Source organism: Odontomachus brunneus, unplaced genomic scaffold, assembly GCF_010583005.1.
Source record: "Odontomachus brunneus isolate Ranch 3 - 2012 unplaced genomic scaffold, Obru_v1 Obru_scaffold_081, whole genome shotgun sequence".
Lineage (NCBI taxonomy): Eukaryota > Metazoa > Arthropoda > Insecta > Hymenoptera > Formicidae > Odontomachus > Odontomachus brunneus.
Window position 1 is genome coordinate 493,789 of NW_022639531.1, and position 17,635 is coordinate 511,423.

The following is a 17,635-nucleotide window of genomic DNA, read 5'->3' on the forward strand; positions in this document are numbered from 1 at the left end:
ATGATAAATAATAAGAAAATAAAACAATACACAGAGGTTAAATCACCGTCAACAAAAGGCGCACCTGTAGTTGTGAACTTTAACATTTTAGTGGTTGACATTAATTCAATCAATGTTGAAGACATGGATTTCCGATAAGCCGAAGTATTTCCAAAAAGTATCTAGAAATGTAAAATTTAATTAAAATATCTACATGTGCAACTGTTTACTCGGGATGTGAAGTTCAATTGCTCAAAATACACAGATAGCACAAATAGCATAAAAACACAGATAAAATATTCTTATAAAATACGAATATTTTCAATTCCAGAATATTTCAATCAAATATTTTATGAATATACATATAATATTCTCTGACAGAGATACTCATATATTTATAATAGAAAAAAATGTTTATTAGAACGTTTATAAAATCTACTTATTACGCATGTGCATATACTTAATGCATTCATATAACTGAAAAGTTTTTTAAATGTTCCAAATAGTAATATATATTTATTACAATTTAATATCAAAATATATTCACAAAATAGAAATCTTAAATTATTAATTTATAATTGTGAAAGCAAAATCTATGATATTTATATTAATCTAATAGGTGTATAAATAATCAAAATTTTTAAAAATAGTTAAAGAAGATAATTTTAAAATCAATTAATTTTCCCGTTATTTGCGGTTATGTAGTGTGATATAGTTATTCAAAATTATATTTAGTTTATTGGAAGATCCAACAAAATCTTAAAAAGTATTTAGTAAAAAACGTAAAAAGTGGCAACAAATAAGATAAAATGTCACTATGCAACAATACATTCTTTACGAATTCCAACAAGGAAAAATGCTGCAAAAGTATACGATTCGATTTGTTCATTTTTTGACGAATGTGTTATATCGTATGATTTATGCACATTTTTATTTAAGAGATTTAAAAGCGGTAATTTCAGTCTGATCGACAAACAACACCCTTCAAAATAATGCGATAATCATGATTTAAAGTAATTGCTCGCTGAGAATTTGGCACAAACATAAGAAGAGCAGAACAATTGGGAACGAAGAAAACCATTACCAAACATCTACACAAGATGGAAAAAACCTAAAAATAAGGAAAATGCATGTTCCGCATGAACTCACTGAAGTCAACAAAAATCAACGAATGGCAAAATGTTTTTCTCTTTTTAATAAGCAGCGTAGAAAGTTTTCTTGTGGAAAATTGTTAAAGGTGATAAAAAGATACTCTATAACAATCTAAAATGTTAAAAGTTATAATTAAATCCCGGTGAATCATCAACATCGGTCGCAAACCCCGAACGCTTTGGAAAGAAAATTTTGCTCTGCATTCGGTAGAATATCAAGAGCGTGATTTAAAAACGAATAAAACAATTACTGCGGACTGCTATCAACGCCAATTAATCCACTTGAAACAGGAATTTGAATGAAAACGTTTGTATACTAGCAAAGGAAAATGTTCTGTGAAATTACTGCATGACAATGTCAGGCTACTTACATTACTTCTAACACAAAAGACTCTATAATAAATTTTGAGTTTGATTTATATTTTAATTAGCGTTTAACTTTATTTGCGTTGCTTAACTTTAAGATTTGATCTTCCGCAAAGATTGACTCTTGCGCTTGTACCTTTATCTTTCTTTTTGTGACTTTTGAAGAGGACCCAAATCGGGTCGAAACGTAAAATATATATTTGTAATTTTTTGCCGCCGTTATTGTAACATATAGATTACACTCTTACAATTGTGCCTGGCTCTTAAATGCTCTTTTTTTTCCTTATTTTATTGTATATAATAAATTTTGGCTAGGACATTTTGCAGCATTGCATTGACCAGACATATCTCCTTTCAATTACCACTTGTTCCAGTCAATGCGACACGCCTTGTCTAATATACACTTTCAATCAATGGATAAAATCCGAGAATGGATTGACGACTTCATTGTGTCTAAAGACATAGCATATTTCCGAATTCATAAGCTGCCCGAAAGATGGCTTAAAATTAGAAAAAGCAACGGCGAATACTTCGATTGAAAAACTTGTTTTACTTTTTTTTTTAAGTAAACTTTCCGAAAAATGTGGATTATTCATTTGTACATCTAATACATTTTGTAAATATTCTATGCACATTCATAGAATATTTATAGTTTGTCATTCGAACATATTATGAATGTACTATAAACGTATAACAGTGTTTTTAGTATATTCACACAGAAAAAAATTCAGCTCGTGTAATTGTATGACAGTCAGACGAAAAAAACTCGTTGACCAGGAAAAAACATCTCTGTTACTATGACACATAAAACATTCGTCTGAATATTCAGACTCATTAAAAGTCGGTACTTTTCTGTCGGTACTTAAAGCAATTGACTGAGTGTACGGCATATTATATTTTCTTTTTTTCATATGAGTTCTTTTCAATTTTAGTTTCTAGTAGTCTAGAAATAGACAGTAAAATCTATCTTGCTACGGAACATAATAAAATGAATCGGCCTTAGGGATCCTCTTCCTTTTTCTAGGAACATTGCAGGTCTCACTAAAAACATAACAAGCGTTTTAATAGCATATTTCAGTTTTTAAATTACATAACTAGTACATACGAAACAAAAAGAGCGAATTATTAAGTACGTTTTTTATCATATTTTCAGATAACAAAAAGTTTAATTACACTGATAAAGTTGTTTTTTCCATGTATTGAAAGTACAAATATTCGTAAAAAATATTCATAGAACATTCATAAAATATTTCCGTACTATCTGGGAATTCATAAACATACGGAAAAAGATTTCAATTCGCGCAACTGAATAAAGACCAGATGGAAATTCAGCAACGTAAAATGATTTCTCTTTCATCACAATCAAATTTATCTGAATATTTTTTTGAACTATATTAAAACTCAGTTGCAATAATTGAGAACGATTGACTGAATAGAAACCTCTTACAGAAATCTTCCTGTTCCTACAATCGAGTTCTTTTATCTGGTCTCTATTCTTACCAGGCAACGCAAAATTCAGTTACGCTGACAAAATTATTTTTATCGTGCATATACATGTATTAGTATAGACATGTTCGTCAGTCAGAGTTGGATGGAGTCTCGACTTAACACGCCTTGGGACATATTCGAGGAAGACAACGACTACATTATACTGCCGCCAAAATTTTTCGACAATCTTTGGCAACCGGACCCGTACTTCTTGAATTCAAAAGTGTCTGATAAGTATATAATGGCAAATAATGCAACAAGTTGTCCCAGCGAAAACTACAAAATTAGCTGCTTCTTTTTCAGAGATCGCAACCTTAAGTCATAAATTCTCCTTGGTTACGTTATATCAGAACAAAACTGTGAAGTATTCCGCGCGAATTAACACAGTAGAGTATAAAATGTTACTCCGAGATCAGAATTATTGGGTACAATAAAATCACCTAAAACAATCAAAATCGAGGTACACTTACCTCAAAATTCACAAAGAAACTAAGAAAAACTCATCTCTCACTTACTATATTTCGAGAAAAAAAAATTAAATATTTTTCCAACGCACTTTTAGTCGATATATTGTAAGACAAATAAAAATCACTAAAAACCATCAAAAATTATGCCAAATCACCTCAAAATTATCGTAAAAACTAAGAAAAATCCATTTCCCAATCGATATATATTGAGATAAAAATATAATTATTTTATTGTAAGAATTAGAGCTTAAAAATAGAGCAAAACTATTAAAAAAAGCAATGTTTTATACTGTGAAAACGCTCAAAAACACTCTTGTTCCATCACAAAAATACGCTAGAATTTCTGACCGGTCCTTTTATAGGAAATCAAAAAAATTACCTAAAACACATCAAAATTATGTTAAATCATCTCAAAAATCGCATAAAACGAAAAAAAACCATCTCCCAATTGCTATATTTCGAGATAAAAATATTTAATATTTTTCCTAATGCATCCAATATACCGACTAAAAGTGCGTTGGAAAAATATTTAATATTTTTTTTCTCGAAATATAGTGAGTGGAAGATGATTTTTTGCGAATTTTGAGGTAGGTGTACCTTGATTTTGATTGTTTTAGGTGATGTTATTGCTCCCAATGGTTCTGGTCTCGGAGTAAAATTTTATACTCAACTTAACGCCATTGTCGCTTACCAAATGGAGTTTCACCTGTATCCAATGAACATTCAGATCTGCCCGATTTACATAGAGAGCTGTGAGTGAGCGCGAAAGTGAAAAATGCATTTATACAATAATCAAACAGTGATGCACAAACTTTCTATGTATATTAGATAAAATGTTACTTCACTCTGCTGAAAAGAGATTTGATAGAATTACACAAGAAAAACCTATCTTGTTTTAAAAAATAGTCGGATAGTTACATATAAAAAATCAATATAACCGAATCGTGCTTTTTATTCATTAATATCAGATTAGTTATCTTATATGTTAGAAAATTTTTCTAAAACTTATCATAGACTTTCATTTCAATTGAAAAATTTTTGAAACTTTTTTATATGAACGGAAAAGTGAGAAATTGAAATTTCTAATAAAAATAATTTGAATTCAAATTAAAAGTCACATAGTATTTCAATGAAATTTATATATATTTCTATCAGTTTCTCTCCTTATCGGATTTTTTAAGCAGGATATATACTCGACTTTAATATTTCCTTTTTTCCAACTGGATAAAAAATTTTGTAATACGAAAATGTGTTTCAAGATTTTTGCAAAATTTAAACGGTGTAATGTAAACATCGATAGATGTTTAGACGAATCATCATTCGTTTGTTAAAAGGAATGTATTTTCCCAGACAGCATAAAATCTCCTGAGGACGTCCTAAGGACGTCCTGAGGACGAAGAAATATCTTCAGGACTTCCTCAGAATATATTCTGGATGTCTCTGGACATCTGTGCTATTAGGGTTTACAGCAAAATTTATCATTGCATTTGTAGAAATGATCAATAAACTCGCTTTACGATTTATCATTTTCCTGTAATTTGGTGCAGATAATTGTTATTTGGAATGAAGTATTTTATCGCTTACATATACTTACAAGTTTACATGCCTCGTTTCGTTTGTAAGAAATCGGAAAAAGTGGGCAATGTTCCAAAGTGCAAATTCTTCCTGCGCAACAAGTGTATGAGGCAAAACGTATCCTCAAACTCGATAAATCGCTCGTCTGTTACAATAAGTCGAGTTGTTACCTGTTGCAGCTTCCTACAATAAGAAGAAGCTTAAAGAAGACGTTTAAAATGGGATGGTGTCACAGTGAATCCCGAGCTAAAGTTGTTACAATACGACATTGTGAAGCCTGCAGTACACGAAGATACTATAAATTACATGCTAGAAAAAAAACGATACGACATATCTGCGCAATTAAGATCTAATTTTCACGTACTGTTTAGTTCATATTTAAGAGATTCAATCGAGAACTGGATTCGCCCTCTTGCGCGAATTCGGTTATCAATAATTACTCTTACATTAAGAGAAAGAAAAATCAAGAATATTCAGTATTTTCACTACTATATATTAAGATACTTAAAAATAAAATATAGAAAGACAACAGATAAAATTATTTTCCGCGGATGTATAAACGGTACATTATACAGTAATTACACATTTTAAGAAAAAGTTTTGTTCAAATAAGAACTTCCTTAAAACTGTAGTTTTCATAAAACCAAATGTTTATTCCATTTAGATAAAAGGACCTTAGATAAAAGATTCAAGTAAATATATTATTAGTAACTTACTCTAAATATTTTTTGTTTTAGATACCTTTTTTAGACTATTTTTTTTAGTACAATAAACATACGCGTATTATCATATTCATGTATAATTAAAAAAATTTAAGAACCCACACAGCACAGAAGTTTCAAAAAGCTTTCAGAAAGATTTCAAGAAGATTTCAGAAAGGTTCAATGTTTCTGAAACTTCTGTGCTATGTGGGAAAACACGATGATTTATATCGTAATAAATATTTAATCATAAAAAGATCGTGAAAGAGAGAAGATAAAAGAAAAACAAATCTAAGAGATCATTCTTACAGAAAATTTTTCGAGATTGGTTGTCTTCTTTCGTTTCGAGAGACAGATCGGTCATCATTTAATACAAACGTTCGCACCGTCGACGTTGATGGTTATGCTCTCTTGGTTCAGCTTCTGGCTGGGCCTGGATGCAATCCCTAGTCGAGTGGCTCTTCTGATCTTGAGCATCCTTACTCTGGTGACGATGTTCACGGGTCTTAAGAGCAATATCCCGCCCGTAGCATATATCAAGGTAAGTTTACGCACGTACTCCAGCGTTGTAATGGCCTTACACGCGCTGAATATCTCTACTTTTATGTAAGTACCTACTTTTTCCTTCGATACAAAGCTTCACACACTACTCGTGTAGGCGTTGGATGGCCGGCAGTATGATGTTTGTATTCGCGGCCCTGGACGAATTCGTGTAGTCAAAGTGCTCGACTTGTAACACGTAAAAAATGATTCGAGCTCCGTGAAATTTCGCTCGTTCTTGGTATTTAGTCTAATTTTCATTATAGAAAAAGAGTCTATTCACCGATCTCAAAGTCTCGTACGATATCAACTAAATAATGTTACGCAAAAATGAGTTAACTAGCAAAACCTTTGAGAAATGTGTTGTGTAAATTTCATTCGGATTTTTTTAATTTTATTTTCAGCGACTGACGTCAACGGAGAGGAGCGTCTGGAACGACCAATTTGTTTACGCGACTAAACCGAAAAACAAGCAAACCAGCAATCGGCATCTATTGCCAACAATGTAGCTGGATGTTGAGTGCCAAATAACGTAATCGCGTAAGACATACTCTCAGAAGATCGATTGTTACAGCAGAATGTAGTGTTTCCGGTACTTTTCCTATTTTTTGTCATTATACTAGTATATCAGCCGATAGTGTTACTAAGGAAAGTACTGTAATAAATAAGATAGGTCTTGTACCTAGGACCTGTCACTAACACATTTCGTACGTATTATCTAGTAATCGGCACTTTTTCCAAATTTTACTAAAATCACTGTCGTTATTGTAATTAGTTGAAAGTAAAAGTCTAAATGTATCATGAATTTGCATAGGTAGAAAAATTAAATATATATTTTCTCTCTCTCTTTCTCTCTTTCGGGTTGTTTATATTTTATAAAAATTTATTAAAAAAAATAAATATATTTTATAAAAAAGTTATTATATGTACATTATATATATACAGTATTAAAGAACGTTTTCTATAAAATTTCAATGAAAAGCCTAATTGGTGACTTCTCTTCCATAGACATAAATAGATGCAACATATCATATATACTTCTTTAGGAAATAAATTGAATTTGGCAGAACGGAAAAGGAGACAAAACATCAGTGATCCTCTGTCTCACTTCGTTCTGCTAAGAATATTCATGTTGCTGAATCTATTTTATGTTTCCAAAATATTTATTCTTTTTCTTCTTCGCTCCAATCTACTAGATCCGTGGAAGAATCTTTCAAGATATTAATCGAATCGTCATTATCCGACTCACTGTCACTCCATGTATGTTCGGATACGTCTTCCGTCGATTTTAGTTCTCCTACACTCAGTATTCAACGTATATTGGTTAAAATCGCACTTGCAAGAATAATATTCCAAATCTATCCAATGTTTAATATTAACGTGCAGTAGATAATTCCAAATATACAGTAAAACCGACATTTTACTCAAGTCGTCGTATTTCTTCTGCATATTCTTCTGCAACATTAACAACACTGGCATCTGAAGCGCAGTATTAATCTATGACCCACATTTTGTCAGGATTACTTCTACCCAGAGAAGATAAAAGTGTATATGTCTAGTTGATTGCAGTTCGGATGCTATAAATTTCAATAACTTCTCTATGTAAACATCTGGTATACTCGCTGTCGTTAATCCAACTGTAATAGTAAAACGGTGAAACCAATATCTATCGTGCATGAAATTATTAATGAAATCAATAGCGCGTTTCAAAGATATTCATGTATGGACTTACTGCTTTTGTATGGAACAGTTTCTAAAACTTGTTGCGTCAATAACTGCTCGTTTAACTTCAACGCCATCATCAATGCTAAAAGAAAAATATCGTTGGTTACGCTCGTCACTGATTGCATGTATAATTATTATTATTATTATTAATGTTAAGCTAATCTAATATAAAATTATACCTTTGGCATAGTCTTGCTTTTCAAGCGTTTCCTTTACCGTGTCTGATGTAACTCGAAGGAATCGAACATCAATCCAATATCTAAATCGAAAAATAAAATTTGAACGTCCAACGTGGCGACCGTGACTTCTTCCCCGTTTGGTTTATAAGTTACGCATAACGCGTCAGTCATTAACATCATAGTTTCATGTGCGGAATCATGCTCAATGGCATTCCATATTTTCAACGTTTTATCCCAGGATACAGATGCTAATTCTGTGATAGTAATATTGGGGTTGAATGCCAAACTCGCAATGGGTCCCGTATGACCACTTAATACCTGAAGTTTACAGCAGATTTTACCGAAAAAACCGTCTAGTATAATATTATCATAATTTGATATATCCAGATTACTAATATTATACATACCTCTAAGAGAGTTCCAAGTTTCATGCTCCACAAGAACACCTCAAAGAAATCTTGGTCACCCGCCGCGAGAAACTCGTCACTCGCATCGATCGCCACAAAAGTAAATTACGCTGATCGTGACGGAGTGAGAGTACGAATATTTCTGTACCTCACTAGATCATATGCGCGAATAGTTCCGTCTAGCGAAGCAGACGCGATGAATTTACGATTATGACTGAGTAGCACATCCGAAATAGCCGAGGTATATTCGTGGAATGTGAGCGTACAAAATCCAGACACTGGTATTCCATAATTTCATTTTTTCACTGTATCCATAATTCCATAATTTCATTTTTTCACTGTATTTCATAATTTCATTTCATCGCCACCAGTCACGATGTACTGGCCGTCAAGACTATATGCCAGACAATTCATATTAGTTCGGTGTCCCTGTTGTTTCATGGCATATGTCTCGCTCTGCCATTCACAAACTAATAATTGTCCAGCATGAGAGCATCCTATAGCTATCCAATCACCAGTAGAATTTAGAGCAATTGATGAAATCGAGAAATACTGTAAGACAAAACCAATAATAACATGTAACTCATTAGTGTAAATTGAGTGTAAACGATATAAATAAAATCTATTAGGATGAAGCACACAACTGAAATCACTTTGTTTTAGAAGTGACGATGGTTACATTCAAAAATTTTGTTATATTTAAAAATACAATAAATCGGGGCGTTTTAAATGTTTAACATGGTTGAATTTGTTTTAACATCATCTATATCATTTGTTACAGAATAAAAATTGTTTTCCTTTTAAAAAATGGATGATTTTAAAATTTTGAAAACTACAAGCAAAAAATTTACATTGCAAAAATAATACATTGCATAGTCCCCTTTAAATTAAACAATATTCATTTAAATCAACTTTCGCTAAAATCAATATTTATAGTATTATCAAAGTAATTCCAATGTGTATGTGCTTCATCCTGTATAAGTTGTACATATGCATACACATACATATATGAATACATACATATACATACACATATATATGTACATATGATAACACAATATAATTCTATATAAAGATAACATTATATCGATTATATATTTTTCCTTTAAGAATTAGATATTATCTCGTATCTCAATGAATGAATCACATTGACGTCATTGAGGCATTTTGTATAAATAAAAGAAACCATTATTGAATCCAACAATCAATATATGTGTATCTCGATGATAGGCAGCTGCAGTAAGTCTTACATCCTTGTCATACTTTCGAGGCTCATCTGCTAAGTAATGACGCGCCAACTTCTTGTAAGCTAGCATTTTGATTTCATTAGCCGCATCAAGAACATTCTTCTGCAGCATCTTCTTCTGTACCCTTTTCCCCTTCTACATCATTATCTCGTAGCAAACTCTCTGTAAAATATACGCTCTTATATCACTTGTATCACAAATTTTCCTTTGCTTTGTATAATAACCTATAATATACAATTAAAGTTGTAATTTACATAAACATTAGTACATTGTACTAGTTACATTGTACTTACTTCTTTAAGTCATAAATTGTAATTCTATTACCCATAGGACCAATTTGTTTACGCGACTAAACCGAAAAACAAGCAAACCAGCAATCGGCATCTACTGCCAACAGTGTAGCTGGATGTTGAGTGCCAAATAACGTAATCGCGTAAGACATACTCTCAGAAGATCGATTGTTACAGCAGAATTGTGTTTCCGATACTTTTCCTATTTTTTGTCATTATATATCAGCCGATAGTGTTACTAAGGAAAGTACTGTAATAAGATAGGTCCTGTACTTAGGACCTGTCACTAACACATTTCGTACGTATTATCTAGTAATCGGCACTTTTTCCAAATTTTACTAAAATCACTGTCGTTATTGTAATTAGTTGAAAGTAAAAGTCTAAATGTATCATGAATTTGCATAGGTAGAAAAATAACTGATGACCTATCTGGAGAAAACAGTAGACCTCCTTTACAATAAACTGTGTCAAGTAAATTATTGAACTAAAATTAAAATTGAATAAAAATTATTAAGCATAAAAATATCAGAAAATTTTTGCAACATCATCTTTCAAATATGCTAAATATTATAGCATTACATTCTGGACACTGTTCTCTCAGAAGTAATATCGCACATTATCTGAATAGTGTTATGATGAATAATGTCGGCGTTTAACGTTTCTCGGCTTCAGTTCATATGGAACTCAATGTCCTTGTTTTTGAATCATTCCTAACGATTTTAAACGATGTGAAATTGCTTGTTGAGTCACTCCTAGTGTAAGTGCAAGTTCTTCTTGCGTTTGGCACGAATCTTCCTCCAACAATGCTTCCAATTCCGCGTCTTTGTACATTTTCGGTCTTCCGCTACGTTCTTTGTCTTCGACGTCAAACTCACCGTTCTTAAACTTTTGAAACCACTCACGACAACTTCTCTCACTTAAAGCAGCCTCACCATATGCTTCTACAAGCAATCGATGCGCCTCAGCTGCAGATTTCTTCAAATTAAAGAAGTAAATCAAAAGTTCCCGCAAATGACGCTTATTCGGCTCAAAACTCGACATTTTCGCACGAAAAAAATTATGTGATGCTGATACAAAATCGCTAATATTTCAAGGTTATGGTGTTGCCAGATGTCCAACCTTACGATAAGACCTTACGATTTTACATCTGACAATTTCAATCATAACTTACTGGTGGGGCCATCTTTTGTCAAACGGCGAAGACTTATTTGTACTCCCATAAATATACAGTTTTGTCTTTAGACTTGGCTTTAACGTTTACTATATATAAAGACTATATAGTAAAAATTCTCTATTTTGTTTCTCAGACATATGTTCACACACTTTCTAATAATATACAATTCATTTATACTTTTACTTAAAAAATAAATATTTTTGGGTAATTAAGAAGGAAAGTAAGTGGTAATTATATAGGATAATATATTTTTGCACGTAGAAACCGAATCTAAAAGCCAAAATCGTTGTTCTTTACGGTGAAGCGAGATATTAATTGATAAAGTTGATCACTTTTAAGGTTAGAAAAACTGTCAATCCAACGGTTACACGACAAATCCATAAAAAGGAAGAGAATAGCGTTGGTACCAGCGAAAATCCCTAGGTAACTCAAATTAAATTCCTGTGGATTAGTAATACTGAATAAGTAGTAATACATGCTGGTCAGCCGAAGCTTTTTTGATGTAAGTGTGTGTGCCACACACTCCTTTTTATATAGGGATTCTACAGGTAGTATATGGCTGCGTTCCGAAATGCACTGCCAGTACTGAAAATCTATAGTTTATGTTACGTATATTATAGAATTTCAGTACTGGCAGTGAATTTCGGAACGCAGCAATATTTCAGTGGCTAAAGGCTTTTGCAGAATGTCAGGAAACAGGCAATTGAAAAGGGATAGGAATTCGGATTGGTCAATTATTTCTATTCCCTGTTCCTATTGGCTAATGTCTATTTCTATTGCCTGTAGCCTGGCATTGTGCAAGGGCCTTAAAACCAGCCTATGAGCTCAGTCTCTTTCCTTCTTTTTAGTATGATGTACAACTTCCTACTTTATAACATCATATACGTCAACTGTGGATTTTTGTGAAATCGAATAAACTGTGGTATGTTAGATATGTATATTGAATAAAAGAATATTTTTTTAATTTTTTTTTCGGAAATATATTTGAAAATAAATTAATTTATAATAAATTAAGGTTTTCTTTTAAAGAAAACTGCAAGATAATTTCCTAAACATCTGGAAAAGCACAACTTATATGTTTTATAGTTTTCAAAGAAAACATATTAATTTAATTAGGAGTTCATGCAGTAACTACAAAGATAAATGATATTTTTATTAAAATTACAATATGTTGTATTTCAGAAATTTAAGATGGCAAAGCGGACGCAACCAGCTTGGCATCTGCCAAACAGAAAAGATACCACAGTGCTCCAATTATACAACAGTTTAACTAGAAAAAAAGAAATATTTGTCCCACAATTTGGAAACCGTGTACTATGGTACAGTTGTGGACCTACTGTTTATGATGCATCACATATGGGCCATGCAAGGTATCACAAATATATATTGCTTGTTTTTCCTAAAAGTATTTATATGGTTTAATTTAATACAATGTATTTCTTATGTGACTTTTATTTGTGTTTTATATTATTGTAGATGTAATAATTTAAATACGTATATTTTTCTCAATATATAAGTAAAATGTTTGATAACATAATATATGTAACTATGTATGAGTATTATTATGAGACATATATGATTCACAAAAATTCTGCACTATAGAAAGAAAAAGATTGCATTTGAGGAAGTATTCATAATATACTAAGAAGATTTTACTAACTTCTTTGAGGCAGTGCAGCATTCGTAAAGCATAGGAGTCATAATAAGTCTTGCCGATAGTCTATAGACTTTGATATGTCAATCTTATAGAAAAAAAAAGAATGTTTAATATCCAGATTTACTTTTTCTTTTTCAGATCGTATATATCATTTGATATTCTACGTCGTGTACTGTCAGACTATTTTGGATACGATGTTTTGTATGTAATGAATATTACTGATATAGATGATAAGATTATCAAAAGAGCAAGGCAGAATTATTTGTATGAAAAGTATGTAAAAGAAAATCACAACCTTAATAATATATTAGCCGATGCTAAACGAGTAATGTCTAATTTTGAAAATACTATGGAAACTATAACTGACTCCGACAAGAAGTGCATGTTAGAGAAGATGCTCAGCAAACTAACAAAAGTTATTGAAAATTTAGAGAAAGCTGTAACAGAAAAAGATGAAAGTCAAATTGTGTTGCTTCAGGAAGTAAGAATGATTAATTTATAATGCATAATTTTATATATATATATATATATATATATATATATATATATATATATATAATTCTTTCTAAAGTTATTTTTTCTATAATATTCTATAATATTAATTTTATTTGCATTTTTTATTTGTATGTATGTAGGTATTGTTGAAAGAGGTTAAAGATCTGTTATCTGATTGGTTGGATAAAGAGAAAGGCAGTACTATCACAGAGCATTCGATATTCAATAAGTTGTCTCAACATTGGGAGTCAGAATTTCATAAAGATATGGATGCTTTAAATGTAAGATTAAATACAATATCGATATTTTTAAGACGAAGCTAATTTATGAATATTAACTTTAATCCATAATTATTCAGGTATTAAAACCGAATGTCCTGACAAGAGTTAGTGAATATATTCCCGAGATAGTAGCGTTTGTACAGCGAATAATTGATAATAGACTTGCTTATGAAAGTAACGGATCGGTATACTTTGATGTGAGCAAGTTCGACAAACAGGAGAAGCATTCTTATGCTAAGCTTGTACCTGAAGCATACGGTGATACGTCGAGCTTACAGGAAGGTGAAGGTAAGTTAGAGTTTTTAAGTTGAGATAGTCTTTGTATTTTTAATTCATTGTTATTTTCTAATATTATTTTTTCGCTTATTCGGACAGGCGACTTGAGTGTTACGGAAGATAAACTCTCCGAGAAAAGATCCGTGACGGACTTCGCACTTTGGAAGAGCTCAAAGGCGGGTGAGCCCTGGTGGGACAGCCCTTGGGGCAAAGGACGTCCGGGTTGGCATATCGAGTGCTCAGTTATGGCGTCTGTTATTTGCGGAGAGAGTCTGGACATTCATACGGGTGGTGTGGATCTCAAATTTCCCCATCACGATAATGAGCTTGCTCAAGCGGAAGCATACTTTGACAATTCACATTGGGTGAGATATTTCTTACACTCGGGCCACTTAACAATAGCCGGCTGTAAGATGTCCAAGTCGCTGAAGAATTTCGTGACGATACAAGATGTTTTGAAGAAACACTCGGCGAGACAGTTGAGACTTGCGTTCCTCCTGCACTCGTGGAAAGACACATTAGATTACAGCGATAACACTATGAGTATGGCTGTACAATATGAAAAGTTCCTTAACGTAAGTTACAATGTGTATTTAATGTCTCATTATTGATATATTTATAATTTTTGAAATGTGAACGTCTAACGATATCAATGCTCCTTTTTCCAGGAATTCTTCTTAAATGTCAAATGTAGAATTAGGAGTTTAGGCAGGAAAACTTCTATTGATAGTTTTGCTAAATGGACTGATTCTGAAATGGAACTCAATAAGAAGTTTCATATTGCTAAGCATTCCGTACATAAAGCATTGTGTGGTAAGTCTTTTAGATATTTCGGTAATTTTTGTGCCCTTAATAATAGTTCTAGATAAATTTAAATATTAAATATATTATTAAAGCTCCTTGGCTTCCAATAACATATATAATTCATCTTCTTAACCTATTTCTTCGCCTATTTCTTTTTAGGTTAATTTATAATAAATTATTGATTGTTAGAGCAAAAGGGGAGTGCACGGAATATCTTACAAATTTGTTTAATTAATTGCAAGTGTTACTCTATGGATATATATATTTTTATTTTAATGTATTTTGCAAGAATTTTTAGCTTCCATTTTCTCGCTTCTGACGTCATTAAAAAGAGATAGACAATGCGAGAGGCCAAGAGCCTTAAATATATAGTAACAAAATATAATCTGTTACAGATAATATTGATACAAGAACTGTCCTTGATGTAATACGAGAATTGGTGACGGATTGCAATGTGTATATGAGTCAAAATAAAAATCCGAATACGCTTCTTCTCAGGGATATTGCTGTGTATATTACAAAAATATTTGCTATATTTGGAGCCATATCTTCAACATACGATCCTATCGGATTTCCAATCGATGATGAGACAGTTGGTGCAAATGTAAGACAAATGCATTGACATATACTCACATTGAGAAGCTTTTAATTATTGAAATTTCTGTGTACAAATCTTTCAGGTTGAAGAGACAGTTATGCCGTACCTTGAAATCCTCGCGAATTTCCGGGAGAAAGTACGAAATTGCGCGAAAACTTTGAAGGCAAATGATATTCTGCAAGAGTGTGATTCATTGCGTGACGATATTTTACCGAATGTTGGGGTGCGATTGGAAGATAGCAACGAGGAAACTTGCAAAGTGAAATTAGTTAATAAGGAGGAGTTATTAAGGGAGAAAGAAATGAAGAAGAATTTGGAACACGAGAAAGCCTTGGAAAAAGAGAGAAGGAAGGCGGAGGCTGCTGCTGCAGCGGCGACAAAGGAGGCGCAAAAGAAAATATCACCGAGTGATATGTTCAGATTAGAGAAGGACAAATATTCTCAATTTGATGATAAAGTGAGCGTCTTAGTATATAGATTGATATCATTATTGTGACATACGTATTACTTCTTTCATTTTATTTTTTTTCTATGTAGGGATTGCCAACGCACGATGCCGAAGGTAAAGAGATAAGTAAAGGTTTACTCAAGAAGCTGCAAAAGCTGCAACAGGCACAGGAAAAAAAATACAATGAATACCTAACTTCCGTACAAAATGGTCTATAATAATTTATATACAAGAAAATCTTAGTTTATTTATAAACCTATAATATATGGAGAATTACGGTTTTATCTCGACAATATCGCTACTTCTTCATCGCGAAAATAATCATTATTATTCTGTATTGAGTAGTATTTAAATTTTAATACTAGTAATTTTATTTATCATTATTTGGATATTTGATATTGCTTGAATCAATTAAATATAAAATTATGTTTCCAGAGCTTTGTTCTAAAAGCTTTAACTAATGATATTGATTTAAAAATATCTGCAACATCATCTCAGTATCTTTACACAATTGAGTATTCCCAATATAAAATATCTCTAATAATTACTATCGTGTAATTTATTTATTCTAGCCACGTACATTATACTTTATTTTTCTAATATTTACTAAGCCATTTACGCGATAACTATAGCAATACTACAAGATATTGTAATTTATATTTTTTCTGAAACGAGCTTTATTTTGTAGCGCTTGAAGCGTGTATTTTTAATGTGGCTTTGATAATAAATACAAGGATAAAACTTTTCGCATTAAATAATTATATATTAGTTATTATTCCAATGTACACGGTAGATGCCCGAACATTTACTAGATCGAGGGTTATACGATTTTCAGCTTTACATATAATATTTGAGGTTGAAAATCGTATAAGTAACTCTGATTATAATGATAGGGTTAATTATAACGATTAATAATGGCGTTAATTATAACAATTTCAATCTTATTAGTACACATATAAAACTAAAAATCCTGTAACTCTTGATCTAGAGAATGTTCGGACATCCATTACGTCATATGTACATTCTGCACACGCCATCTGCGATTTCAGTTCCTATATAGGTCGAGTTTTTTAATTCATTGATGGATCCGTCGCATGTGATACGCAAATGCAATGTTTCGCTGTATTTACGCATCATGCGATAGAGCCATCGATGAATTAAAAAACTCGCCTATATTGAGGTAAAAATATCAGTGCCCAGACATATATTTAATCCTGGACATTCTTTTGTTTTGCTTTTATATAAAATATAAATATTTAAACTTTAAACATAAAATATATATACAAGCAGTGGCGTAGCCAGAAAAAGGTTTCGGGGGGGCTGTTTATTTTTTTTCGAATAAAAAAAAGGTCATTCAAAAAAATTTTTCTTGTACTTAGCGTAACCCAGACAATTAATTTCAGGGGGCTGCAGCCCCCTCAGCCTCCTCTGACTACGCCACTATACAAGCATTAAATATATACATGCATTGTGTTGAAAATTTAAATATATTCGTATTTAAAAATAAAAATAATAAGAATATCCAGAATTAAGTGTTTGGAAATTAGTACATTTACCTTACTGCTTAGTTAATTCTTTCCTGTTATTTTTTAAATTTCTTGGGGCGGAATCTCACTGAAAACAAGTGAGAAGTGGTGGTATTTTCACTCAAAGCGATAGCGAAAATACTGTCACTAGAAATCGCAAGAGTTGATGTTGCACTCAAGCTTAGAGTGGATTTTGATATGAGCGAATGTTTCAATCAATCGGAGCGAACATGTTTCTGTAACGGTGGAGAGTATATCAAA

The 17,635-nt window shown here is 31.9% G+C and overlaps 2 protein-coding genes and 1 pseudogene across 2 annotated transcripts; 2 read left to right on the top strand and 1 right to left on the bottom strand.

Moving 5' to 3' along the window:
- On the top strand, nucleotides 1–10,549 carry LOC116847618 (glycine receptor subunit alphaZ1). The gene is given in 11 exon segments (XM_032822772.1): nucleotides 1–133; nucleotides 3,059–3,208; nucleotides 3,282–3,362; nucleotides 4,123–4,203; nucleotides 5,206–5,228; nucleotides 5,231–5,344; nucleotides 6,035–6,282; nucleotides 6,386–6,435; nucleotides 6,438–6,508; nucleotides 6,672–6,713; nucleotides 10,156–10,549. Coding segments are annotated over 11 exon segments (1,209 nt in total). The 3' UTR covers nucleotides 10,372–10,549.
- On the bottom strand, nucleotides 7,206–10,316 carry LOC116847615 (annotated as a pseudogene).
- Nucleotides 10,550–11,959: 1,410 nt separating the features above from the next.
- On the top strand, nucleotides 11,960–16,609 carry LOC116847616 (cysteine--tRNA ligase, cytoplasmic). The gene is made up of 10 exons (XM_032822771.1): nucleotides 11,960–12,211; nucleotides 12,472–12,659; nucleotides 13,085–13,427; nucleotides 13,582–13,722; nucleotides 13,800–14,010; nucleotides 14,098–14,573; nucleotides 14,667–14,811; nucleotides 15,198–15,406; nucleotides 15,483–15,857; nucleotides 15,938–16,609. Exons 2-10 carry the CDS (start codon nucleotides 12,481–12,483, stop codon nucleotides 16,064–16,066), a joined length of 2,208 nt encoding a protein of 735 aa, XP_032678662.1. The 5' UTR covers nucleotides 11,960–12,211; nucleotides 12,472–12,480; the 3' UTR covers nucleotides 16,067–16,609.
- The last annotated feature ends 1,026 nt before the right edge of the window (nucleotides 16,610–17,635 follow it).